Raw genomic sequence first — 25,237 nt, 5'->3', positions numbered from 1 at the left:
AAATTACTTTTAAAAAGCAGAATCAGGAGAAACAAATGAAAGCGAATAGATCTAAATCTAGAGACATCATGATAGTCTAACTAGTCTAAGACTAAACTAAACTTAAATTATTCTCATATGGACCTAAGTCTACAGATCTAGACTAGACAGTAGTGAGTAGTCTACAGCTAGATCTATCAGTACCAGCATCACACTCACTCACACTATCGACTAGATTCTAGAATATGTCTACGTCTATGATCATGATCATGATGAATAGATGATCTAAGTAAGACAGGACTAGGGCTAGGGTGTCTAGAGACAGAGTAGTCTAGAGTCACTCACAGGAATCACAATCGACAGTCACAGTGTATTCACTGATTCAGACATTTACTAGTATTTACTGATTAGTCTTCAATGACATTAGAGTTTAGAGAATGATGAGACTTAGTTTAGTCATATCTAGATTAGAACTTATTAGATCTATCATCTAGAACTTAAATAGAAGTAGAGTCTAGAACTAGCTGAGTAGTAGAAGTTAGGAGGGAATGGCCATGCATGGGTTGCCTGAATTGAATCATCCAGTCCAGGAAAACCAACTTGAACGTCATTATAATTATATATAAATTAAATATTTGATAGGACTTTTAAAGTTCTTATCAGAGAGAGTTCAACTCAACTTTAAGAAATTTAAGTCATTGATTAGCATGCCATGACTAGATTGACACACGAAATGATGAAAGAGTTTTATATTTATAATTTATATATAATTATTATTATTGAGACTTGTATATATTATATCTAAAATCTAACAGAATATATAGAATAAAAATGACTATCTAAATCTAGATAGATCTAGATCTACTCTAACCTCTAGGACTCTAGGCATGATTTTCTAGGGCTAGTAATATTAAATATATGGATAGTACTATTACTATTAGTAACAGTTAACAGGCCACATTCACACTCACAGCCTTTAAAAAGGGCTAAAACTAGACCCTACTAGTCTAAACGTCTAATTAAATCTAATATATACTAGTGTATCTATAATCTATAGATATAACTATATCTATATAGAATAATATAGATTTAATAAAACATAAAAAGTAAAAGGCTCAAAAGGGAATACAATTTTATTTTTAGAAGTGACAAAATATACATTTTTATTAAACTTAAATTCTTGAAGATATAAAATTACAAGTCTTCTCTTTTCACTATAGAAAAAATGTACTGTATGTAGACTGCACAGCACTTATTCAATACTGATGTTTGGTTAGTATCTCAGATGGCTAAGAACAGTAATGGTCAACAAAAGGTAGAACATCCCAGAACATCAAAGTTGATGAACCTTGAACACACAGAAAATCAAGACAATCCTGTAACAGGGGTAAAATTAAGGTTAACAAAAAATATTTTTTCTTTAATTGTAAGATAGTTTTTAGTATAGTTATTACCCATGTGAATATGTTTCAGTAACTCATTGATTTTAGGAAATTAATTGCAATTTGTTGTCATCTTGATACTCCTAAATGTGATTATGATTCCTATCATCCCTCTGCTTTTGTTCCATACTATTCTGCAGTTGTTACAAACATTGGAACAATCAATCTTCTTTTCTTTAAGGTGTGTTTATTTACACACACACAAAATTAAATATTCTTGAACATTATAATACTTAGCAATTTTTGCAGTGAAAACTAGAATTATGAACATTTAATAATTCTTTTTTATACTTTGTACAAGACTATACTAATAATGATACATGACAGCATTTTTTTTAATCTTTAAAAAAAAAAAAAAAAAAGTTTATGTTAAGTGTAATTGTATCAATTTGTTTGGTTCGGTCAAATAATTCAATTTGAAATAGATCTAGACTAACAATAATAAATCTATACAATTAGAAATATTTTTTACCAATTGTTTTTGTTTAGCACTTTTTATGCTTTAGATTTCTCACTGCACTGTGACCCTATCACTTGTCTAGACCAGTTGGGGAGGGAGTGGAGAGACAGATGGGGGTATCTAGATGAATGTTATCGTGATAGCTTCTTAAATGAATTTTAAAAAAAAGTTGCATTACTTGAATTCGCACTTGTGGGCTCAATTCTCTGGAGTAACACTAACCACTGTGCCAGCCTAGGGCTTACTGAAATAGAAGGTTTAATAGTTATCTATTGTTATTTTCAAACTTTTAAGTGATGACCTAACTCTCTTCACAAAGTATAAAGGACTAATTCAGCTTATACCACCACATAATGAAAAATTTCTTTCCCTTGTTTGATACCAAACAAAATAATTAATTATTAATAGTTAATTAACTAATTGTTTAATTTTTTTTATGTGGTTCTTGTTTTGTCAGGTATAAGAAATAATTGTGCAAAATTTCAACTTGATACAAGATTGGGTGTGGGAGAAATAACATGTACAAACTTTTTATCAGATAGAGTTAGTTGATATAAGCTTTGTAAAAATATGAAATGATATTGAAATGATTTATTTCATAGCTTCAAAAGCACACTTTGCTGAACACTTTGTCTGAGGAGTGCAAGGATTTATACTCTTTCAGTTTAAAGTCATTATTAAAATGTTTTTTCACTATTTATTTTAGTTTTACATTCTTACATATATATATAATAGCAGTCACGTCAGCATATATGTGCTAATGAATGATATTCGTCTCTTTCAGTTACTGGTCATCCAGTGTTGTTGTTTTCCTGGTTGCAGTCCTGTGCTTTATAAATAGCTATGATGGTGATTTTGTCTTTGATGATTCAGAAGCCATTGAAAACAATAAAGACTTGCTACCAAGCACACCATTGTGGAATCTCATGCAGAATGACTTCTGGGGTAGAAAACTTGGAAATTTGAGTCACAAGTCTTATAGACCTTTGACTGTACTCACATTCAGGTTAGTTGTGCATCTGTGTTTTAGAAACTAGAGAGATGGGGCTCACACTCAAGGGACTTTGTGATAGTGAGATCAACCTTTCCAGACTGACGATGGCTAGTGTCACATTTACATATTATTTTGTAATGTATTAGCATCTATTAATTTTTTTAAAAAGGAAGAGATTATTTTATCTCAACGCATACATTTTACTGGTAAAAAATTTTGAACCTATTTTATAATGCATAATTTTTTTTAAAAAAAAGTTCATATCGATCTAGAGATTTAAATGGCTAGTATAGTTCCAACCATAATATTTTTATACTGTTTCTTAGCAAAGAACTTTGAATATAAATCCTATTATAATGTCTGTATGTGATGTGGTGTAGAGTATAATTTGAGCACCTGATTGCTTAGCCAAAGGTCCTTGAAACTTATGATTTCGAAATTCATTATTTGGTTTGCCCTTGGACTAACAGAAATCAGAAGTTTCATTCCATGTTTTTTATATCTTGAAGCCTTCAAAAAGAAACTTTACATTTTACTAAGGGTTTTTGGTGAATAATCTGAAAATATTTTTTTTCAGTCATGTGGCAGTCTGCATTTGGGTTATTATAATTAAAAAAAAACTTTAATTATCATTGTAGTACAGTTTGCCTGCTTCTTTAGCAGTTGGTTGACTAAGGCATGGCGTGGTTAGGGTAATGAACAATTATCCATTCAATTTTAATGCAAAATTTTATATCAGTGCTGAAATTCCATTGAACTAGATTCTGTCAAGGACCTTCTGCTTAACAGCTAAGTGCTCTACCTCTCAGCCACAATATACCACAAAAAGGATCTTTAATTACATTTTTAAACTATTCTTCAAGATGGAATTACTGGGCAGCAGGTGGACTCTACCCTCTAGGCTTCCATGTTATCAACATACTGCTTCACGGAATGGTCTGTGCTGCTCTCCTGCCTGTGTTCAGCATCATTATCTCAGCTGATGGTACCTGTAGGTTCCAGAGATTAGCCTTGGTCTGCTCCTTGTTGTTTGCTGTCCACCCAGTGCACACTGAGAGTGTAAGATACAACCTTAGCATAGTACATGAGTAGATCAAGGGTTTTCTTTTTCAGTTTTTTTTTTCACCTCATAATAATAATAATAGTAATATTATCTGTATTTCTCATATAATTCAAATGGTAGTTTACTTATTTGGAAGAACAATAACTTGTTTGAAGTATAAGTTATAAATCTTGGATTTAACAAACAAAATTTGAACATGAAAAAAAAATGTGAAAAAGTATCACACTTTCTTCAAAATATTTGCTTCAAAGTTAACTAATGAACAGATTTTCTGTCACAATAGTTCTGAAAAAAGACGTTTTTAGTGCTTATCATTAGACTTATTAAATTAAAAAAGAATATAAACTAAAATTTGTATGAATGCATCATTACTGGTATAATACTACCAGCAGTATTTAATTCTGGGCTTTATACTGTTCTAGTTACTTGTTATTTCTGTATAGATACTTTTAATGAGTTGGACAAAACTCAATCTTAAAAACAAATATGGTAATAGAGGTGAACAGATATGATGTCTCTGTCTAATTGATTATAACCTGCCTTTTGGTGAAACTATAGTATTAACTAATTTATATATTACACATAAACTAGTGTTAAAAAAAAAAAGTATACAAACTCCCAAAAACTATTTCATAGACTCAGTTTATTCTAACAGGTAGCTGGTGTTGTTGGTCGAGCGGATCTATTGTGTGCCTTATTCTTTATTTTGTCTTTCCTTGCTTATGTTAAAGGAGTTACAGTCTGTAAGTACACTTTACTGTTTTTAAGTACACTTTACTGTTATCCATTTCTAAGGAAATTGTTATAAGGATGTTGAAAAGTCTGAATGTAAACTTAAATACAAATATTTTTGTATAAGTACTTTTATCTGGCAAAGTACTTATAAATATATACATATTTACAACAGATTTTTATTAGATTATTAAAATTTTTACTATTTGAGTCTTGAGTGGACCTTATTTTTAATACTTTAAGTCAATCTTCTCATTGTGTATAACATGTAGAGAGCTGGTAAAAAAACTGATGGTAACTTTTATGATATCTTACAGCATTAGTAATCTAGTGTATACACTTCATTTTATTACATTAGTTATTGGGTTAATAACCACACACCTGAGTTTGCCAAATATAATCAATTTCAATGCAACTAACTCGGATTTCTTTTTGTTTGCTAGATTCCAGATACCGTCCAGAATGTTTTTCGTCCAGCTGGGTTTTTCTCAGCACCATGCTAAGTGTTTTAGCAACTTTTAGTAAAGAGCAAGGCATTACTGTTATTGTAAGTATATTAATCGTTTTTACCTTGTTAAGCTGTTGTTTTTTTTTAAATTATTTTGTCATTTTGTTTTTTTATTTTGTCTGTTAGATTCGTTTTGAAATCTTCTTATTGTTTGTTTTTATTATCTTAACTTGTATCAACTTGTTGGCAGGGTATTTGCAGTGCCTATGATATCTTAGTGGTGTGTGGCTTTGATCTCAGAACTATTTTATCTCTTGGTATGTTGACCAACTTCTCAGAAGAAGAAGATGACAAAATTGTAACTAGGAAAGTAGGTATCATAAGAATATCTTTTACGGCTTTATGTTGTTACAGATTTGTTAACATTAATGTAATCAGACCAGCCAGCTCAGTTCACTTACTTCACTTATTCCTTTGACACATGGCCACAACAATACTATGACATCAGACTCTGTTTTGGGCTGTTCCCCTCAGTTGGGTCCATGTCCATCCTGCCATCTTTGCTTTTTGGTCTTCCGATCTCCATGTTGGCTTTGGTCTCTAAGCTTTCTCTTCCACTTTGGATTCCAGTTTAGACAAGACAGTTATTAGGACAGAAATTTTTTAATCATGATGTTCTTTTAAATGAAATCAATCAATATTAGATTTTGCTAAAATAGAAAAGGTTGTTCACCTTTCACCTAAGGTAAGGGAAATTTTACATTTAAAAAGCTACTGGGAAATAAAATTTTAGAATGACCTTCCTAATCTTTATATATGGCCAGTCTGTCTCAGAAGACAATGGATGCGCTCAGATGAGTCACTGGCTTTGTTTCCGTCTTGAGATGGCAGAATCTGGAGTGACTGATCAAGCCAATTCTGGAGCGGCAGAGTTTGCCATAGTTCATGCAGCTTTCTTCTTCTTTCTCTTGACTGATGCAGCTTTGTTTCTTTTGCACTCAGTGAAGTTCGTACCGGCACGTACAGTCTGTCTCCATGCTGTCCGGTCTTGGGCTATCTCCTCCCACATACTTTGGTCGATGCCCATGGCTCTTATGTCTCGCTTGCAGATCTCTGTAGGTTAGTCTTGGTCTGACTCCTTCTGCAAGCTCAGCGTATAGAATGTCTTTAGGGATTTTTCCATCTGGCATGCGAGTGACATGACCGAGCCAGCGTAGTCTTCTTTGTTGAAGGAGAGCATAGATGCTGTGCATATTGACCTGTTTCAAAACTTCCTGGGTGGTGACATGATCCCTCCAGGAGATGCACATAATGCGTCCTAATCTTATTGAACTACTAAATCTATACATGTATCATACCTATGTCTTAAGAGACTGAAATGTTGACAATATTCTAAAATATTGCAGATTTTGTTGACCCAATATTTCACTATAAAAAATTCCTTTATTACAGGCTAGCAGAGAGAAACATGATTGGAAACTAGCTTTTGTGAAGCGCCAGCTGATTCTTTTCATTTTTGCTGCTCTCCAGCTGTTTGTCCGGTGGCGTGTGATGGGCTCAACTCCACCCATCTTTCAGATTCATGACAACCCTCATTCTTTTGTTAATGGAACAGTCTATAGGGTAAACATTATTCCTAGCCATACACAAAATATGTTTATACATTAGCATGAAGGTCTATAGTTAACCTTTTTTTTTTTCTGTTGCTTTAAATGCTGTTAAAAATAAAAGCACTTATTTAATTTTTGTATTTGTGTAGGCGTTAAACTACAATTATTTGTATGCAATCAATGCCTGGATCCTGTTATGTCCTCAATGGCTGTGTTTTGACTGGTCCATGGGCTGTGTGCCCACTGTGGAGTCTTTGGCAGACTTGCGTCTCCTGTCTGTAGTCACCTTGTGGTTGGTGTTGCTTGTTTTAGCATGGCAATGTTTGAATGAAGAAAATGAAAAAACTAAAAGGTGAAGTCTCTTGTGGTTGTCATGACTACCAATACTTTCCCATGTATTCATTGGTTCGTGCCATGGTAACAGAACTTTTTTTTTTAAACCAAAATATATATATATGTATATATTTATTTATTTTTTTGAATGCAACTAATACTTATTAAAAATAATCTATGGGTTTTTTTTTTCTTTGTCTAAATAGTTTTTATTATTATTCTTTTTAAATAAATGTTGTTTTTTTGTTTGTTTTTTTAAGTTACCTTTAAAATTTTATTTTGATTGATAATATTCTTTTTTTTGGTGCACTGGAATAACATTACTTTGTTTTAGTTTTAAATAAACATTGTTTAGAAACAAATGCAACATCAGATTTTATATATCTGAAAAACATTTTTTTTTTGGAGAGCCATTTTTTATTTATAATGATTCAAAACATTTGACCATCAGCATTCTCTATTTTTTTTTTCTGAAGATAGATATTGATATTTATTAAACACAAATACCAGTATATGAATGTTTCAAATTTTATTCTCAAGCACACATAATATACACTCACATATACAAATAATTTTTTTTCTCTTTTTACTCCTTTCATTAGGTATGCATGTCAAACTTTTGATTCCTTTTCTTTTCTCATATCTCTGTGGAATGTTATGTGAATTATTTCAGATCTTTGATTCTCTCCATTGCCTTGATTGTAATTCCATTCCTGCCAGCCACCAACATTTTCTTCAGGGTTGGGTTTGTCATCGCTGAAAGGGTTCTCTACATTCCATCAGCTGGGTTCTGTCTTTTGATTGGCTTAGGTCTACACAAGCTCTCCGCCAGAGACACGCTCAAAAATGTGAGACAATCTTTTTTTTTTCAATTTACAGTTTTAAACTTTGGTTTTTAATTTCATATTAAAGTGCATTGTCAAAACTAGTCTGATACTTATTCATGGGACTTGTTTCAATAGATTAATACTTAGATGTTGCCAGTTTGTAATTGAGGGCTGTTTGGATGTAAGGCTTGCACTACCTGGTTCTAACCCTGCTTTTAGTAGGAGGTTTGGGCTAGGATGTAACAGTCTTCAATTCTGAAGGAACATTTGAAACGTAAAACAAAACACTGAGTTTAAAATTATAGTAATAACTTTCTAAGATCATGCTAAGACTAAACATTAATCTTAACAATAGTCAATGTGTGTTTAAAATAAATAGCAATATTATAATTATAAAAATCAGTATTTTTTTGAGGGAGTTTGGTGAATAGATGTCACGAATCATTGGGCACTACACAAGATCTGTTGACCGGATGTACAATTTTAAAAAGAATTGAACAAGATTGTGTTGAATATATTTTCTTTGACTTTTAATTAAGTGCTATTTAGTATCTATATATATAATTCTCTTCATGGCTCAACAGTTTGGACAACAAGAAGTAAAGGAAAGATCACTCTTTTATTTCTGCAAGTCATACAAGAGTTATCCCACGTAACTTTAGCAGCGAAAACAAAAAGGGGGGAGAGGACATGTAGTATTCACCCATCACTAAATAGCAGGGCGGACTAACCTTTGTGACCAAGAAGTGATGGAATGATCACTCTTTTATTTCTGCAAGTCAGACTAAGTTACCTCATGTAACTTTAGCAGCAAAAAAAAAGAGGAGGGAGAACAAGTAATCTACTCTGTATTCACCCATCACTAAATAGGGCCGAACACAACCTTTGTGGGGCCCTATGTGAAATGGATTTCGAGGGTCAATTTTGGGTAGGGATACAGATAATAAGTGAAAATTAAGAGTTTGTATTAGAAAATAAATTCGTATTTGCATTTTATTCATTTTTTATTACATACAGAATTACTTTATGAGCCATTCATGTAGAGAAGCCATACAGTATAGCATAAAAATTCTGTTTCCTTCAAAGATTATGCTCAATTACCAAATGTTTCAATCTGTCTTCAAGAATTGTTGTCTTCAAGTAATTCTTCATTAGTTTGAGGCGCGAGAAGCTTTTTTCACCAGATTCCACTATTACAGGTTTTGCATAATGCCCTTTTGTTTTATCGCACGTAGGATTGGTGTTTTTCATATTGAATGAAACCCTAAATGACAATTTTTGTCTATATACTTCAGGAGATTTTTATGACTTTTCAATAGATTTTGATAATTTCCGGAGATTTCCAGGACTTTTTCGTATATATTGCAATTTCAGATTTCCAGGAGCTCCTGGTAAATCAGAAGTTATAAAATGGTTTAATTTAATAATTTTCACCTAGAATTAGCGCGGGTCCTATGAAAGTGTGGGGCCCACTGTGGTTACATAGGTTGCAGTGGCCTAAGGCCGGCCCTGCAAAATAGCGGTGTATGCTACTCCATGGATCGACTAGTTTTAAATAAAGTTTCAAATGTTTATGTTAAGACTTACCATGTTTAAATTTTCAGATTGTTTATGCTGGATTTGTCTTGCTTGTATGTGTTTTCTTTATTCGATCAATGCAGGTAGGTTTTGTTATTTAAATTAGTTTCAGTTAGCGTAATCAGCTTGTTTTATTTGAAACTTTAGTTGAACTTGAGTATATAGATCTATATATGCATAAATGATTTAGTATATAACTGTTAAAGCTCTTTATCCTGATGTTTTTATTTCATCCTTTCTGTTTCTGGAAACTCAGTATTTGTGCTATTCGTTAAGCCTTTTCAGCATAGGAATCCTGGTCTTCTGCTTTTTTTTTTGAGGGGGGTGTTTCTTATCACCTCTTTTTGGGCTTTAGCTTTTTTTTTTTTTTTTGTCTTCTCTCTTTTTTTTTTTTTTTTTTTGTTTCATTTAATGTTATTATAAATTAAGACATTCTATTATTAAGACAAAAAAGCAGCAAGTCTTCACTAAACGAATATATTTACACTTTGTGATTATTATGTTTAGAGAAGTAATCAGTGGAGAAAAGGCTGGTGGCTCTTCACTTCTGGAGAACAAATCTGCCCCTTCAATGCCAAGGTCAATTAACTTTAAAAACATTTTTTTTTAAGTAGACAGATAAATAAATAGCTCTATTTCTTTGATCTGATGTAATACAAGGGTCACATTTAATTTGATGCATTCATTTTATCTTTACATCAAAATGTCTATCTTAAAAAAAAAAAATGTCCTCTACATTATCTTCTGCAGGTACATTATAATATTGCTAAACTAAGTGCTGATGCAGGGAACATAACTCTGGCAGAAGAACGTTACAAGTTGGCCATAGAGTAATTTTTTTTTCTTATTTAGCATGCCTTTCAAAAAAAATTTTTTGTTAGGTTCAAAATACATTGATGTTACATCGCTGCCAGATCATGATCTTTCAATCTGTATTGACTTGTTACTCTCAGATTCTCAAGTCAATATCAGCAGTTTACTTGATAGTTTTATTGGGTCTTTATTTGTTCTTTGTGAATTATTTCATTCCCTTTTGTAGCTCTTGGACTTCTTGACATTTTATAGCACTGATGGGACTGAACAATATGAAGTCTGGGTCTTACAGTATCATTAAATTTGTTCCCTGGGCTGAATAGTTCTCTCATTAAGAGTTGAGCTGAAGGCTCATGAAACTCCAGGCAGGCAAGAGCTCCCTCTTACCAGCCTGACTAAAATTGTTCTGTCTGGTGAGGGTCAAAGTCTAAATTGTCAACACTGCTATTTTCAGTAATTTTGACACTCCTGATTCACAGGCTAGATCATGGCCGAAAGCCAAACACACTGGTGACTTTCAACATTTTCCTATGCTTTACCAGACTAACTATGCTGGACTGGCCATTACTGAAACAGTCCCTTGAAGAAAGGCACTAGGATTGTTGATGAAGTTGTGGGAGCTCTCTTACAACCCCACATGGTGCAGTGGGAATGCTCTCCCGCTCCCAAGGCACTCCCACAGTAGTTTTGTTTTGCTACCCTTTGGCTTTGGCGAAATGTTTCCTATTACAACCATTTCCACCTGGGCACTGGTTTGAGGCAGGATGGCTTGCCTGGGACTAAAATAAGTAACTCCTCCTGTTAAACATTAAAGCAGTTTACTCTATACCATGATTCCTACAATGTTGTGAAGGAAGGTCCTACTAATAATACATTAAAAATGTCAGAATAAAATCTGGTTAGTGAAACTTCCCTGCTTTTTAATATTTCTAGTCTTTTTGTTATAGTATTGCTTTTTAGACTTCATGCAACAAACTGTTTTTTGCTGTTTGACTTGGTCTACATTTCTTGCACTGTTTCTCATAGATTAAATCCTGTATACGATCAAGCCATGAACAATTTAGCCAACATTTACAAAGACCAAAATAAACTCCAAGAATCAGAAGAGCTGCTGGACAAAGCTGTAGCAATAGCGTAAGTGTTGTTACATTATACACTGCTACTTGTGTTAGTAGTGCTGTGTTTTAGATTCTAAACATTTCAATACTTCAAAACCATTTTGGAAATTATATGAACCTGTTTAAGAAAGCCACAGAGAAGTGTGCCAATAACCTTCAGTAAAAAAAAAAATTCTGTTTTTTGCAGACTGAGGAAGATGACTGTGAACTGCTCCTATACTAAATGAACTGTAGCTTCTTTGTCTTAGCTAGTGGAAGAGCTTGTAAACAGTTTCTTTTGTACATAATAAAGAACAGATAGTTTACTCACCCTTCCTTCTTCACATCTATTGTGGACAATGACCAAGTTTCTACATTGCCCCCTCTATAACAAGGCAATATAACACCTCTCTGCTTAACAGAATAACTTAAACTGACTTACAGCCTTAACCCTCAGCATTCTTTTTGAACCCATGATTGATTCGAACAACTCTGCCAAATCCTTGACACTTGCCTCATACCCAAATCTCTTATATTTGTTTACACTTGCCTCATACCTCATATATTAGTTCCATTGTCTCAGCATGATTCTTTTGTCTCCACCATACTCCACCCTCCAGTGTTTTGTTTTGTTTGGGTTAGTTCACATATCAAATAATAAATGAACAGGTTTGGTTCTCACTAACCACATCTTTCGCTAGATTGGTATAAGTTCTTGAAGAAGTATATAAACAATGTTCAGTCAGTATCTGTAAAGTTTTATGTTTTTAAAAATGTCTGATGCTAAAATTTCAAATTAAAGAGAATTGTGTTAAAAAAAAATATTTTTTTTATTTCATTGTATTGTTTTTATTTTATTTTTTTCTTGCAATTTTCATAAATGGAATACTAGTCTAATTATAAATTTATTTATAATTTCTTATTCGTGAAAAAAAAACTTTTAACAGTGCTGAATAGATTGTTGTTTTTTTACACTGCTGTTCCAGGCCAGACTTTGCTGCTGCTTGGATGAATAGGGGAATCACAAAAGCTGCTTTAAAAAAATATGAGGAATCTGAGAGAAGTTACAAGCAAGCAATCAGGTGCCGAAAGAATTATCCAGACTGTTACTACAATTTGGGGAATTTGGTCAGTTATGGCTTTTTTTTATGATTTTATTTATTTTTATTATTTTGTTCATCTTACTTACAAAAGATTTATAGTCCTATGCATACTGGACTTGTATCTTATTCTTCTAAAATAATAGTAATATTTAAAATCTATGCTTTCACTATTTTTTTTACAAGCTTTCATTTAACTATCTGTAAAATATGAAACTGTTGCATGCTTTCTGCTCAAACAAATGAGCCAGGTTTCTGTATGTATGCTCTGAAAGAGAAAACACTCATTTTGAAATTTATTAAAATAAAATTTGGTTATTAAATTATTGAATAACAATTTAGATCATTTAGCAAAGAGAGGACTGGATTTGCAAAGTGGAAACAAAAAAGTCAGTTTTCGTAAATCAAAATGAGGAAAAATTATCAACAAAAGTATGCAACTTTAAGAATTCTGTCTTATGAACACTGATAGAGGATAAAGTAAATTTTAGTCTTAAAAATAATAAAATAAAAAAATGCTTGTAGACAATTTTTTTTAATACTAAAATGAACAAATATTAATGTTTAAAAACTGATCTAAAAACAAGCTTCTATGAATTTTCGTAACCATAAATAAAAAAAAAATGATGTTATATATATATATTTCTTGTACATTTTTACTCCAATTAAACTTATATTCTGATATAGTTTTCTTCTATTGAACTGATCAAATCTGGACCAAATAATTATTCAGCAATGTCTGCAAACATTGTGTAGCTTTTTTGATATTTTTTTTAAAACTCTGCATTATCCATCTTTAGTATTTAGAGATGGGACGTAACCAGGAAGCATTGGATGCTTGGAAGAATGCCACGCAGCTGAAGCCAACCCACTGGAACTCTTGGAACAATGCTATTATCTTATTGGACAATTTGAGTAAGTTGTGAATTCAGTTTCTTTGATAGGATTCTAGGGCATTCACTGTTTTTGTTATGTATGTAGTGCCAACTAAGTTAAGTGCCAACTGCCATATTTTTACTTTTATAACAGTAAAATAAAAATATTTTTAAAATTACTTTTTTTAAAACAACACTTCCTCCTTTAATATACATTTTATAGAGCCATTATTTTGATGAATGTTATATTTAGAAAAGAAAATGGAACATTTGTACCTCCTCTCTACAGCTGGGAGAAAAATCCTGGTTAAGCAAATGTGTAAATCTACTAAGACTTTATGATATAGGTTTAAAAGACTTAGAAGATGGTGCGCAAAATGTTCCTGAACATTATTAAACTCTTTAATGAATAGGATCTACATAGGGAAATACCTAAAGACTGAGGCGTAGTCTGTTCAAGATAAGAATTTTTTAGTCCTCTAGTCAAATTTAAATTAATTTTTTTTTTATACTTTTAAAGATTATAATGGTCAAAGTAGAGTTTTCTCAGTGTGGCCAACAAGCTAGTCATTCTTTTCCCAATGATATACATCAACTTTCAAATGTCTAGGAAAATCGTTAGAGACATTTTCAAGATCCTTGTCCACCCAGGTTTTGCAGATGAGTATGTGACCTGAATAGAGAAATTGTAACAAAAGGTTACCTGTTTTAGGGACAAAATTAAATGAGGATGTTATGTTTTAGCCACACTAACTGACAAACTTTTCTATATGCTAAACTGATACACCCACTAATCACAGGCACAGTACAGATCTCTGGTTATGTTTTACCATCCTATGAGTATGTCCTTAGCATATTCAAAGTCTTGTCTGTATAATCTTCAACTGAGAAATTCTAAATTGGCAGCATTGTATATTTCAACATTATGATTCCAGTCTTAGACATCATGTTGTTGTACATTGAAGAAACAACTTTAAAACAAAATGTGCCAAGCCAAATGTAACCATTTTTTTCACTGTCAGATTATCAAGAACAAGCAGCCAATGTTGCATTGTCAGCTCTGAGGTTTATACCACACAACTCTGCTATACAGTTCAGTCTGGCTAATGTCTTTGGAAAACAAGACAATTACAAAGAAAGTGAAAAGTACTTTCTGCTAGCTTTACAAGGTGACCCAAGAAACCCAACGATACATATGAATTTAGGTAAGTTTATAAATAATAAAACTCTAACTCATTCTCTTGCTTAAAGGACAGCTGTAGGAAAATATTGCTTTATTGATTCTCTGTTTAGTCAATGTTGTTCAGTATGAGTTTCTGAAGAAGTCAATGTCTTCCAAGGGGAAGCCTTTAAGGAGGTTTTGTCTATTGGTGGTGCATGTGGCTGTGGTTGTCATAAATGGCTGGACTGAGGTTCAAATCTTGATGGAGGCAAATTGTTTACATTAGCTTGATTTCTGAACACTAAGAGCAGCATGGAAACCTTCTCCCAAATACCTACTATATGTCCACATAAGAAATGAACCAGAGTGCACTAAGCATGGTTTAGCAGGAGATGAGATTACACTAAACTAATAATATTGTCCGTCTATGATGAAGTCATAAAGGAGGTCTTTTATTTTAAAAAAAATGTTCTGTAAAATGTTTAACATATTTCGGATGTTCCTTCGGATTTAAAGATTATCTACTTCCTAGTTCAAACATCCTCAGGACCAGGGGGGAATGGCAGCCTGGACCACTGAGACAATTCAACGACTGTCCAGTGTGCAGACCCAGTGGCGTAGCATCCATGGCGCGAATGGGTTCAATGAACCCTTGCCCATGACCATTAGGGGCCCATAGACTGCAACGTAGCAACCAAAGGGATTTATTGCGCTTGGATCCATGACTAACAACCAAATGGAGCCCACATGAGCTCTAAGGTAACACACAAAGAAGGAAAAAAATTGTACTTTTGTAATAGGGGATTTAAAAAAGCTTCTTCAAATATCCTAAATGTTAAACAAAATTTTATACTAACTTCAAAAAGTTAACCCATGTTTTCAGCTAGAGTCTGTGTTCTTACCCTGCAGTTGACAGTTTGTTCAGTAGAGTGGTCATTCTTGAAGTTGCAATGAGTAAAGAAAATATTTAAGAAGTTGTATGGCACAGAGCAATTTGATTTGTTTCCACTGTGCAAGAAACCGCAAAAAAAAATAAAAATATCAGAAAAATGAAATTGTAGTAAATAATTGTTAGATTATTTACTATCAACTGAATTACGTAGAACTAGATTATAGTTTTCAATCAATGTTTAATAGTTTGACACAGAGAAGTGTTTTTGGAATGTAAATGTTAATAATGGGAAAAAAGAACAAATAAAACATTTGTTTGTTTATTTGAAACATTTTTTTAGAAGCTTGACAAACATTGAGTTTAAAGACTCTATTACTTCAGCGGAGTCAGAACTGAATCAATTAATGACTTTATAACCCCAAAAATGTATTTGTTACGTACAGACTACTTAATATTTTATGTAACACACTAAATTTTTCTTATTGGAAAGAGGGGACCCACCAACATATTCTTGAACCCGGGCTGATGTGTGCTTTGCTACGCCACTGCACATACCACAAGACGAAGCAGACAAGATTTGGTCAGTGGCTATGTTATGAAGTCCTGAAAAAGATTTGTGCAATGTTTTCCATGTTTAAGAGATTTTGAAATTACTGAGTAGGGAGTGTCTCTTTGGGGAAGCAAAGTGAAAACCTAAGAACTATTTCATCTTCAAATGACATGAATGGAACAACAAAAAACAAACATGAATTCTACTAAATTTTTCTGTTCTGTTTACAGTCATAATCTCATTTTCAAACAATCATTTCCCTCCAACACCCAAAGAAAAGACCTTGCCAAAGATAGGTGCAGAGAGTAAAAAAAAAGAATTTCAATACCTCCCCTCCCCAGGGGACAACAGCTTTGTCTGCATCAGGTTTAGCAAAATATGCAGGTCGCAATTGGGTCCTTGTATTTTATGTACATAAAATAATGCATTTAATCTTCTGACTTAAAAATAATGCCTTATACTAAATACTCTCTGAAGTTTTAACTTTTTCTTTCAGGAGTTCTATATCACCGTTGGGGCAAGTACAAAGAGGCTCTGGCATGTTACACCAAATCCTTGGAACTTGACCCCCACAATCAAGTCACACTGGACAATCTGAATCTGTTGAAAGCTAAAATGAAAATGTCTGCATAAAGACTTCATCTTGTTGTCTTCTTCGTCTTCTTGTCTTTATTGGACAATCTTTATACACTTTTTAACAGTTTTAACTAAGTTGTACACAGTTGGTTTTAGTGTGTGCTTGCTAGTTACAAATGTATTACACTTGAGTAATAAGGTAGTTTTTTTTTTTTTTAAGATCACTGCTATCATTTTTTGTTAATACTCGTTATGTAATTATGCAATATGAGGTTGTGAACCATATTGAGGCCTATTTATTTATTCTCTCCGTCTAAAAAAGATATTCCCAATGATTAATGCTACATAAATGTTGATACCATTTTCTGAGAACAAATTAACTAAAACTTAACTATATAATATTGAACAGATTTTCTTAGCAAAATAATAAAAAAGCATTATCATTGCCATTGAGCTTTATCAATAATATTTGTAATAACTGGAACTTACCCAACAAGGTTTAACTATTACTAAATTATATTCATGTATTTCCATCTTAATTTTATTTTAAATTCAATAAGAATAAATCAAACATATTTTTTATGTACCATAATATCACTTGTCAAAATATTTTGTATGTAAACATATGGGCCTCTAGCAATATTTGTACATAGATAATCCATGAGTTTACAATTTAAAGGAAAATAAGTTGCATTGTACAGTAACTCTATAAAAGGCCTCTTCATTGAAAAAGGAAACGAATGGATCATCCATAATAAAACTGGTATATAAACAAATTTAATACACCAATCATTCGACTTTTGTAGATAATATTTTCTGCTCTTTCACACTTTTCTTTTAATGGAATGGAATTGAATGTTTACCATTCATTATCTTTTTTTTTTCTTTCTCTTTCATTTCATTATTGGAGATTGTCAGTGTCTATGGCAGTGTATCTTTGTGGTGTATCTGGTGTACAGACTATAGAATGTGTTGGTGAGCTATGTCATTTAGAAGCAATACAATCAAGTTTGTGCACTTTTTAGCACTGTGAAATCAAAATTTTATAAGCTCTTTCACTTGTAGTACAAGCTAAATTTTTGTTACTTATTTGGCAGTAGTGAGCTTTTTATATAGTGTCCTTGTTTTTTTTTTAGAATTGAAAATGTACCATGAAAATCCCCTATGTACTTTGACCAATGTTCTTAATGATAATGGTCTAGAGTTAGGCAGTCTCATTGCTTGGTGGAAAAAAAATTATTGTAAAGCCTAGCTAGTCTGTATTTACTTCTTCATGTCTTGCAGACTTTGTATACATCTTTATATACTTTAGGATCTATGCAAAATTTATTTTTTTTTAATCTTGAATCATCTATTTAATAAGAACCCAACATTTTGTATGCCAACAAATTAACATTAGATTTTTCTAAAGTCAACAATTACCAATATTTTTAGTATATTTTTAGACTAAATAATTCATGAGTAGGCTGTTTAACATTTATTTATACCAATGCTCAGGGTAGTTTAACCATTAATAAGTAAAGGAAGAAAGATACATTCCAATAGATCGAATGTTGAAAACTGGTGCTGGGTAAAAGTTTTTCTTGACATGGGTTTTTTTAGTTTATTTTTACCATTGTTTTTATAAGTATAATGTATGCATCAAAAATTTTACGAATATGCAACATGACATTACCAAGTGATTCTATGTATATATGATTGACTTTTAGAACATTTTTATTGCCATCTTTTATTTGTACAATCAAATGGTTTTGATCTCTTCTATTTAATGTCACTTTTACAAATTTGTCTGTACAACTTCTTTTTTGTTTTAGGCTTGTAGTCTTTCATTTATGAAACTTTTCAACAGTGTAATGTAAAATAGCCACGAGCTTTTTTATCTAATTTTTTTTTTATAACATATGTTCCCCAGTCCAGTAATTAAATTTTTCTGTAGTTCTATTTTTGAGATAATTAAGATACTTTTGACTTTTGTTTTTATATTCTACAAGTGTTGTTTTTCCTTTAAATGTTTTTTTTTTAAATGTATATGTATGATATATATATTAAGATGTATATAAAAAATGTTGGATGAAATTTTCTGGAAAAAAAGTTTCTTTTCTCTTACTGTTGCTGGCCTAAACCTCTAAAGGTGAAGCCTGTTTGTCATATTCTTACAAAGCTTATATCATCTCTGTTTGGTCAAACGTTTGTACATGTTATTTCTCCATTACCCAATCTCGGATCAAGCTGAAATTTTGCACAATTATTTTACTTGACAACACAAGAATCAATATAAAAAAAATAACCAATTAGTTAATTAACTATTGATTGTACTTGACTAAAGTGGAAGTTTAAGCTGAATTACAGGTTGATGCTTTAAAGTAAATTTGACACAAAAAACATATAATTATATAATCTTCTATTCTCATAAGATAGTGATAGGGTGATAGCGTATTGAGAAAGCTAAATGCATGATACAGTGCTAAACAAAAATAATTTGTAGAATACTCTAATTGCATAGATATTTATTGTTGTTAGTCTAGATCTATTACAAATTGAATTACATGACTGATCCAAGCTAACTGATAGAACTACACTTTGTATAAGGTTGGTTTTTTTTTAAGTATCTGTTTATGTTTTACTTGTTTATTGTATGTTTGAGCCACAGCATTTCTTCAATGGAATGTTTTAACTATTGCTAGTGCAAACAAATACTGGGTCCATTTCCATTCATTGAATGCTAACATACAACAGACAGTCTCTTTAAAAAAAAAAGGTTATTTACTAGAAAATGTTGGGGTTAAGAATGTCCACCAAACTTACTGCCATTTTATAGAGAGTTGGTTTTGTGCACACTTTTACTTTGAAACATTCTGAACCTTGTGTGTTTGATTTATGAAATGTCTGAGAACTAATACAGGCCTAAAACTAGGAATTGATACTTCATGTAAAATGTCTGTAGAAAAATCCAAATCGAGATTTCCATTTTAAGCGGCCCCCGAAAGGGGAAAAGGCTCTGTTAGTTTTGTGTGGCCTGTTTGTCCATCCCGTTTAGATCTCAGAAACTGGAAGAGAAAATGAAAATCGGACATCATGATATTTTAGATCATTCAATGTTCTGATGCAACGGCTACTTTTTTCTTTTCTGAAAGCGAAAAATCTAATTTTTTAAATCAATTATGCAAGCAGTTTTTTTCATAAAAATACACCATTTTTACAACTATTTACTATTATTAGTATCAAACACTTGAGGCTTTTTGGTAAGGGAGATAGCAATTTACCATTTTTTTAACACATTTATGCAAATGGTTTTTTATTTTTGGTCAAAAGATTTATTTTTTTTCCCAATTGTATTGCTAAGTTATGTAAGTATGTAAGAAAAAATCTTTTTACTATGCAAATAAGTTGGACATAATTTAAAACAACAATTAATAAGTAGTTTTTGTTATAATTGCATGAACTGCATAGCATCCATACCGCCATGGAACACAAAACTAAATGAATTTTATTTTTTTTATTGAAATTTTATTAGTCTTCAGGCTTTGAATATGAGACTGACCCTTTATAAAACAATTAGATCAATTAGATACTCATTATAAGACATCAGTTAGGCCAGGTTCACATCTAACTTCACATTCACTTTCACCTATCTCTTGGTCTGATGGACCTTTTAGGCACCACACAGAATCTGTCAACCTTCTTTCTCCATTCTTCTCTTTCATTTGCTTTTGATAGAATTTCATTCTGATATTCTTTTTGAAAATATTGATACCTGCCTTTTTACCTGCTTTGGTGGACCACTTCTGATAGAATTTAATACCGATATTCTTCTGAAATATTGAAACCTGCCTTTTTTCCTGCCGGGTGGACCACTTCGAGGCCGAGTTTGTATTTCCACACAAACTGTCTTTGTAACCTTGTTTTTTTAAATCCTATTACATTTTTATCACAAACAAATGAAGATGTATCTCAAATGTTCATATAATCTTCACTTAAAGTTGGCAGCATAAGTTAATTAGTTATAGAAAATGAATTTTGTTTCGTTCATTTACATTTTGTCTTTTATTTGTTCCTTTAAAAAAAAAACCGTTTTAAACATGTGGCGCTAAAAGAGGGCTTTGGTGAAAGGTTTTATGAAATAAAAAATTTGTTTTCCCACATTTATAGAGTTCTTTGTACTTCTAGTAGCAAGTTCCTAAATGTCTGTGGTAGTCTCAATGCTGCATTTGTTTGAGTATGTGCTCTGCAGTGGTGTTTGTGCTGCCCTAATGTGTATGTCTGATTTTTTCCTCCAGTGTTTCATTTTGTTGAATGCTTATGTGAAAGTAACGAAAATATACATTGAGTAAATATATACCCAGCACAACCCAGATGTGTAAATAAACTCAACTCTGATCTGCTCTACCATTTTTCCACCTTTTTTTTTTAATAAAGAATAATCATGGGCGTAGCCGGGGTGGGGGTCTTGGGGTTCAACCCTTTCCAGGTGGGGGTGGAATTTTGTGACTGATTTTTTGCTTTGATTTTGTTTATTTTAGGTGAGATTTTAATATTAAACCATCACTTGCCCCAACTCAGCCTACGGGGGTTTTGAGTTTAAAATAAAAAAAAATAATGATGCAAATGAAAATCCCCAAATTGCAAGAACTATAAACTACCTCTTCAATATAAACAAAAAAGAAAAATCACACACTCAAAATTCTATGAGCATTGCGAAAGGGGGGGGGGGGTTGAGTTTAAGGCCCCCCCCCTCCTCCAGAGGGCTTAAAGTTTAAAACCCCTCCAGAGGGTTTTGAATTTAAAATACCCCCTACAGATAGTTTTCAATATTATTCTCAAAATACAGGCTCCAAATTCTGTGAGCGTAGCCAAAGAGGCTTTGAGTTTGTTTAAAAAAAAAAAAACTCCAGAGATTTTTTTAGTTTAAAATCCCCAACAGATGGTTTTGAAGATAAAACTTCCCTTTTTGGCGACGATTTGTAAATAATGTAGGTTGATTTCTTTTTCAAAACAAAATCCGGAACATTCTTTACCGATAAAAAGTATTTTGTTTCAGCAAGAAAAGTAAATGTAAAATAAGTCTAAAAAGTGATTTTCAATAAACGTTTCTATTAAATTACTTTCTTATTTTAAAATCCTGAACACCTATTGTTGATATTTTTGAAGAGAAAAAAAAGTCATTTGGCAATTTTTTTTAGGTTGAAAATACGAAACAATTTGATATCGATAATTTAACTATACTGATGCATTGTCCAAGAATATAAGTGTAATATAAGACAGTTATGCGATTTCAAGGGACGGCCAAATCATTATTACAAGGCTCCTTTTTTTTTTTTTATATTTTTAGTTTAATAAAGAAAATTGTTTACATATTTAAATACTTTATATAAATTATAATTACTAGTCGACCGGCGACGTAACGTACGCCACTATTTTGCTGGGCCGGCCTTAGGCCACTGCAACCTATGCGCCCGCAGTTTGCCCCGCACTTTCATAGGACCCGACATTTATAGGACCCGCGCTAATTCAAGGTGTATAAATTATTAAATTAAACCATTTTATAACTTAAAACAGATTTCCCTCGCCCTCCTGTCGATTTACCAGGAGCTCCTGGAAATCTCCCGAAATTGCAAAATATACGAGATAGTCCATAAAATATACGGAAATATATAGACAAAAATTGTCATTTTGGGGTGTCATTCAATATGGAAAACGCCAATCCTACGCGCGATAAATAAAAATGGCATTATTCATTAGCCATAATTGTGTAATCTGGTGAAAGAAGCTTCTCGCGCCTCAAACTCATAAAGAATTACCTGAGGTCAAGAATTTTCAAAGATACATTGAAACCTTTGGTAATTTTTGCTATTGAGGAAACAGAATTATTATGATATAGGCCTATACTGCATGACTTTGCTACACGCAAGGCTCGTAAAGTAATTCTGTACGTAATAAAGAATAAATAAAATGCATAGACGAATTAATTTTCTAATGCAAACTCTTAAAATTCACTTAATATCCGCTTCCCTACCCAAACTTGGTCCGTTTCGCATAGGGCCCCTCAATGGTTAAGTCCGGCCCTGCTATTTAGTGACGGGTGAATATTCATAGCAGATTTATTGTTCTCTTTCCAAGACTTCTTGGTCATAATGGTTAAGTCCGGCGCTGCTATTTGGTGTTTGTAAAATGTTTTACATGTTTCGGATGTTCCTTTAGAGTTGAAGATAGTTTACTTCTTAGTCCAAACGTCCCGCAGGACGAAGGGGGATGGAAGCGGGTAGGGATTGACAGTCCAGCGCTCAGCCATCCGTAGAGTCGTGTGAATACCACTTGTTCTCCCCCCCCCTTTTGTAATTTCTTGGGGGGTTAGTATCCGCAGAAATAAGAGAGTGATCTTTCCTTTACTTCTTGCTCGTCCAAACTGTTGAGCGAAGAAGAGAATTATATATATATAGAGAGATTCCATTACCATTTTAAAGCAAATAATAACAAGCAAAAGTAACAAAAACAAAAAAAAAAACAGGTCAATTTCTAAGCGCGTGGAACCATATTGTTCTGTTGAGCAAAAAAAAAAAAAAGCTTACCGCAAGAGGTTTCTCTCGATGAATATGCCAAAATAAAGACATGTGCCTCGATTGTTACTCACACTTAAAATTAGTGTCGGCCCCCTGCACGCATATTTAAATTGACCTGCCTTTTAATAGGATGGATATTGAGATGTAGACGCCAAGAGAATGTGTTTGTGCATCTAAAAACTCAAACAATTGGGACGTCGAGGCTGCTGTGGGAACTTAAGCTATGCAACTGTCCCCCAAGACCCCCTAGCAGTAGCAGTGGCGTAGCTAGGGTGGGGGGGGGGGAGGATTTGAAAATCCCCCTAGGGCCCCCTCTTGAGGGGAGCCCCCAAATTATAAATTAAATATTATACAAAATGTAGTCCCCTCGGGCCCCCGAACGATGAAAAATTCCTAGCTACGCCCCTGCCCCCTAGCTGTCGAAAAGGAGGGGCCACAAGGTAGGCTAATTATATTTCGGCCGAAGGTTGAAAAACTCTGCCACAAATGCCCAATAAGACTCCTTTTTTTTTTTTGCTCTCTGAATATGTAGGCTACGTATACGTGTGTATTTACATATAGGGTTAGGGCTTAAATGGGGTGAGGGTTTACATGGAGTGAGGGTTTACTTGAGGTGGGGGTGTGGAAAAAAAAATCCCTCCCCACACACCCACTGTAAAGTTCTGGATCCGTTAGTTCTTCTTTTAAGCTGACCGCCGTCTTTTAAAATCAAAGCAAAGAATACGTGACCATCTTATATGAATAATTAGCTCATGCTTATAAGTTCTAAAGTGAGGATTAAATCAATATCTTATAAGTAGTAAAGGTAGAAATGGGAATCGAACCCAACTTTTAAAGTTCGGGTTCGGTTCGGTCAGATTTAGGTTCGGTTTGGTTCGATGACGAGTATAGTTCGTGTTCGGTTCGATCTTATGAAATTATGTAATAGCTAAATTAGGTACATTGAATAATTTTTAATTCAATTAATAATTAGATAAAAAAAAAAAAAAGCGATGTGAAAAAAAAAAAAAAACTTATTCGGCGGGTGGGCCATTTTAATTTCCAACTCTGAGGTCGCGGGCCACGTAACAGAAAAAAACATTACATAAAAATAAAGCACTTTTATTAGGAAGTCGTGGATATATATATATTTTTAAGTTTTTCTTTCAGACCTAACGATCTATAAAGCAGATGATGAAAAGGTCATCTATTTCTGTGGTTAATGGGGTTTCATATAACCATAACAACGACCAACCGCCTTTACTTTTCCCCAACTAACGTCAGGTACCCATTAGAGCTTTACCACTCAGCCACCGCGCCTCCCTCGTGAATGTAATATTTAAACTATTTCATGGGATGTAGTATCCAAAACCAACTTCTGAAGATCCCACTTGTCAAGAGCAGGGGTGTGTAAGATGTGAGATTGTGTGTGTGTGTTTGTTTATTTTATTTGTTGTGAGTTGAGAACTGATTTATCACAGGGTTTTCAAGGGGGGTAATAAGGTATCCAGTGGTCAGTCTAGTCAGTGTTAATGTGCTTTTGGTCAGGAGCAGGTTTCTGTGTTTTGTTTTGTTATAGAGTATGAAGGGGATATTCCATTTAACTTTTACTTGAGTTGTTACACAGATTACTGGTAAAGTCTAAGTCGGCTGACAAACTGTTATACTTTAAAATATTATTACAGCTCTAGCCTATGCGCTATTTATAAGGGTATATTTTACCTGTTTTTTTTATCTTTTGAGATACCCATATCTGTATATGTGAATCAACTGTGGTGTAAATAAATTTATATGTTTATACTCTATTGTTAAGTGTTGAGATAATAGTTGTTCCTATTAAAGTAATCTAGAATGGTCAACCTCTTCATATTGGCCTATATGTACTAACCGTTATCAGAATCATACCCTTAGTACAGTGTGGTGTCGTATTCACCCACATCGAGCCATTTGTTTACAGTAAGAAGTAACCTAAGTTCTTTACACCACTGCATTGATGAGACACGAAGTTGAAGCATTGAATCTAGATGCTCGTCTTCTGTGAGGCGATTACAACACATTGGTTTCGTCCCTCTCCGCCTGCTATATGAAGAGTTGCAATTTCGTTTAGAAGGCGCGTAGCCTATGTCAGCCTGATTCAACTTCTTGCCACAGAGGTTCCGTTTGACTTGAC

The 25,237-nt window shown here is 33.0% G+C and overlaps 1 protein-coding gene and 1 long non-coding RNA gene across 4 annotated transcripts; one reads left to right on the top strand and one right to left on the bottom strand.

Annotated features, from left to right (window-relative positions):
• Positions 1–20,673, top strand: LOC106074613 (protein O-mannosyl-transferase TMTC4-like). 3 transcript variants are annotated; one of them, XM_013235416.2, is made up of 18 exons: positions 1–152; positions 1,200–1,377; positions 2,666–2,887; positions 3,739–3,934; positions 4,594–4,681; positions 5,114–5,217; positions 5,369–5,488; positions 6,571–6,741; positions 6,878–7,080; positions 7,735–7,909; positions 9,493–9,549; positions 9,974–10,045; positions 10,217–10,296; positions 11,306–11,413; positions 12,363–12,504; positions 13,277–13,391; positions 14,374–14,556; positions 16,452–20,673. In XM_013235416.2, exons 2-18 carry the CDS (start codon positions 1,265–1,267, stop codon positions 16,586–16,588), a joined length of 2,286 nt encoding a protein of 761 aa, XP_013090870.2. In that variant the 5' UTR covers positions 1–152; positions 1,200–1,264; the 3' UTR covers positions 16,589–20,673. The 3 variants fall into 3 exon arrangements, with proteins under 3 accessions (XP_013090870.2, XP_055860404.1, XP_055860403.1); XM_056004429.1 differs by having other exon boundaries at positions 22–152; positions 1,257–1,377; XM_056004428.1 differs by having other exon boundaries at positions 143–268.
• On the bottom strand, positions 18,571–25,231 carry LOC129921754 (uncharacterized). Its single transcript, XR_008773717.1, has 2 exons — positions 24,956–25,231; positions 18,571–19,578 (listed from the first exon to the last, which is right to left on the bottom strand). It is a non-coding gene; the product is annotated as an uncharacterized LOC129921754 (long non-coding RNA).
• Between the last annotated feature and the right edge of the window lie 6 nt (positions 25,232–25,237).

This window comes from Biomphalaria glabrata, chromosome 11, assembly GCF_947242115.1.
Source record: "Biomphalaria glabrata chromosome 11, xgBioGlab47.1, whole genome shotgun sequence".
In the NCBI taxonomy this organism is placed as follows: Eukaryota; Metazoa; Mollusca; class Gastropoda; family Planorbidae; genus Biomphalaria; species Biomphalaria glabrata.
This window is presented reverse-complemented; position numbering and strand designations above follow the sequence as displayed.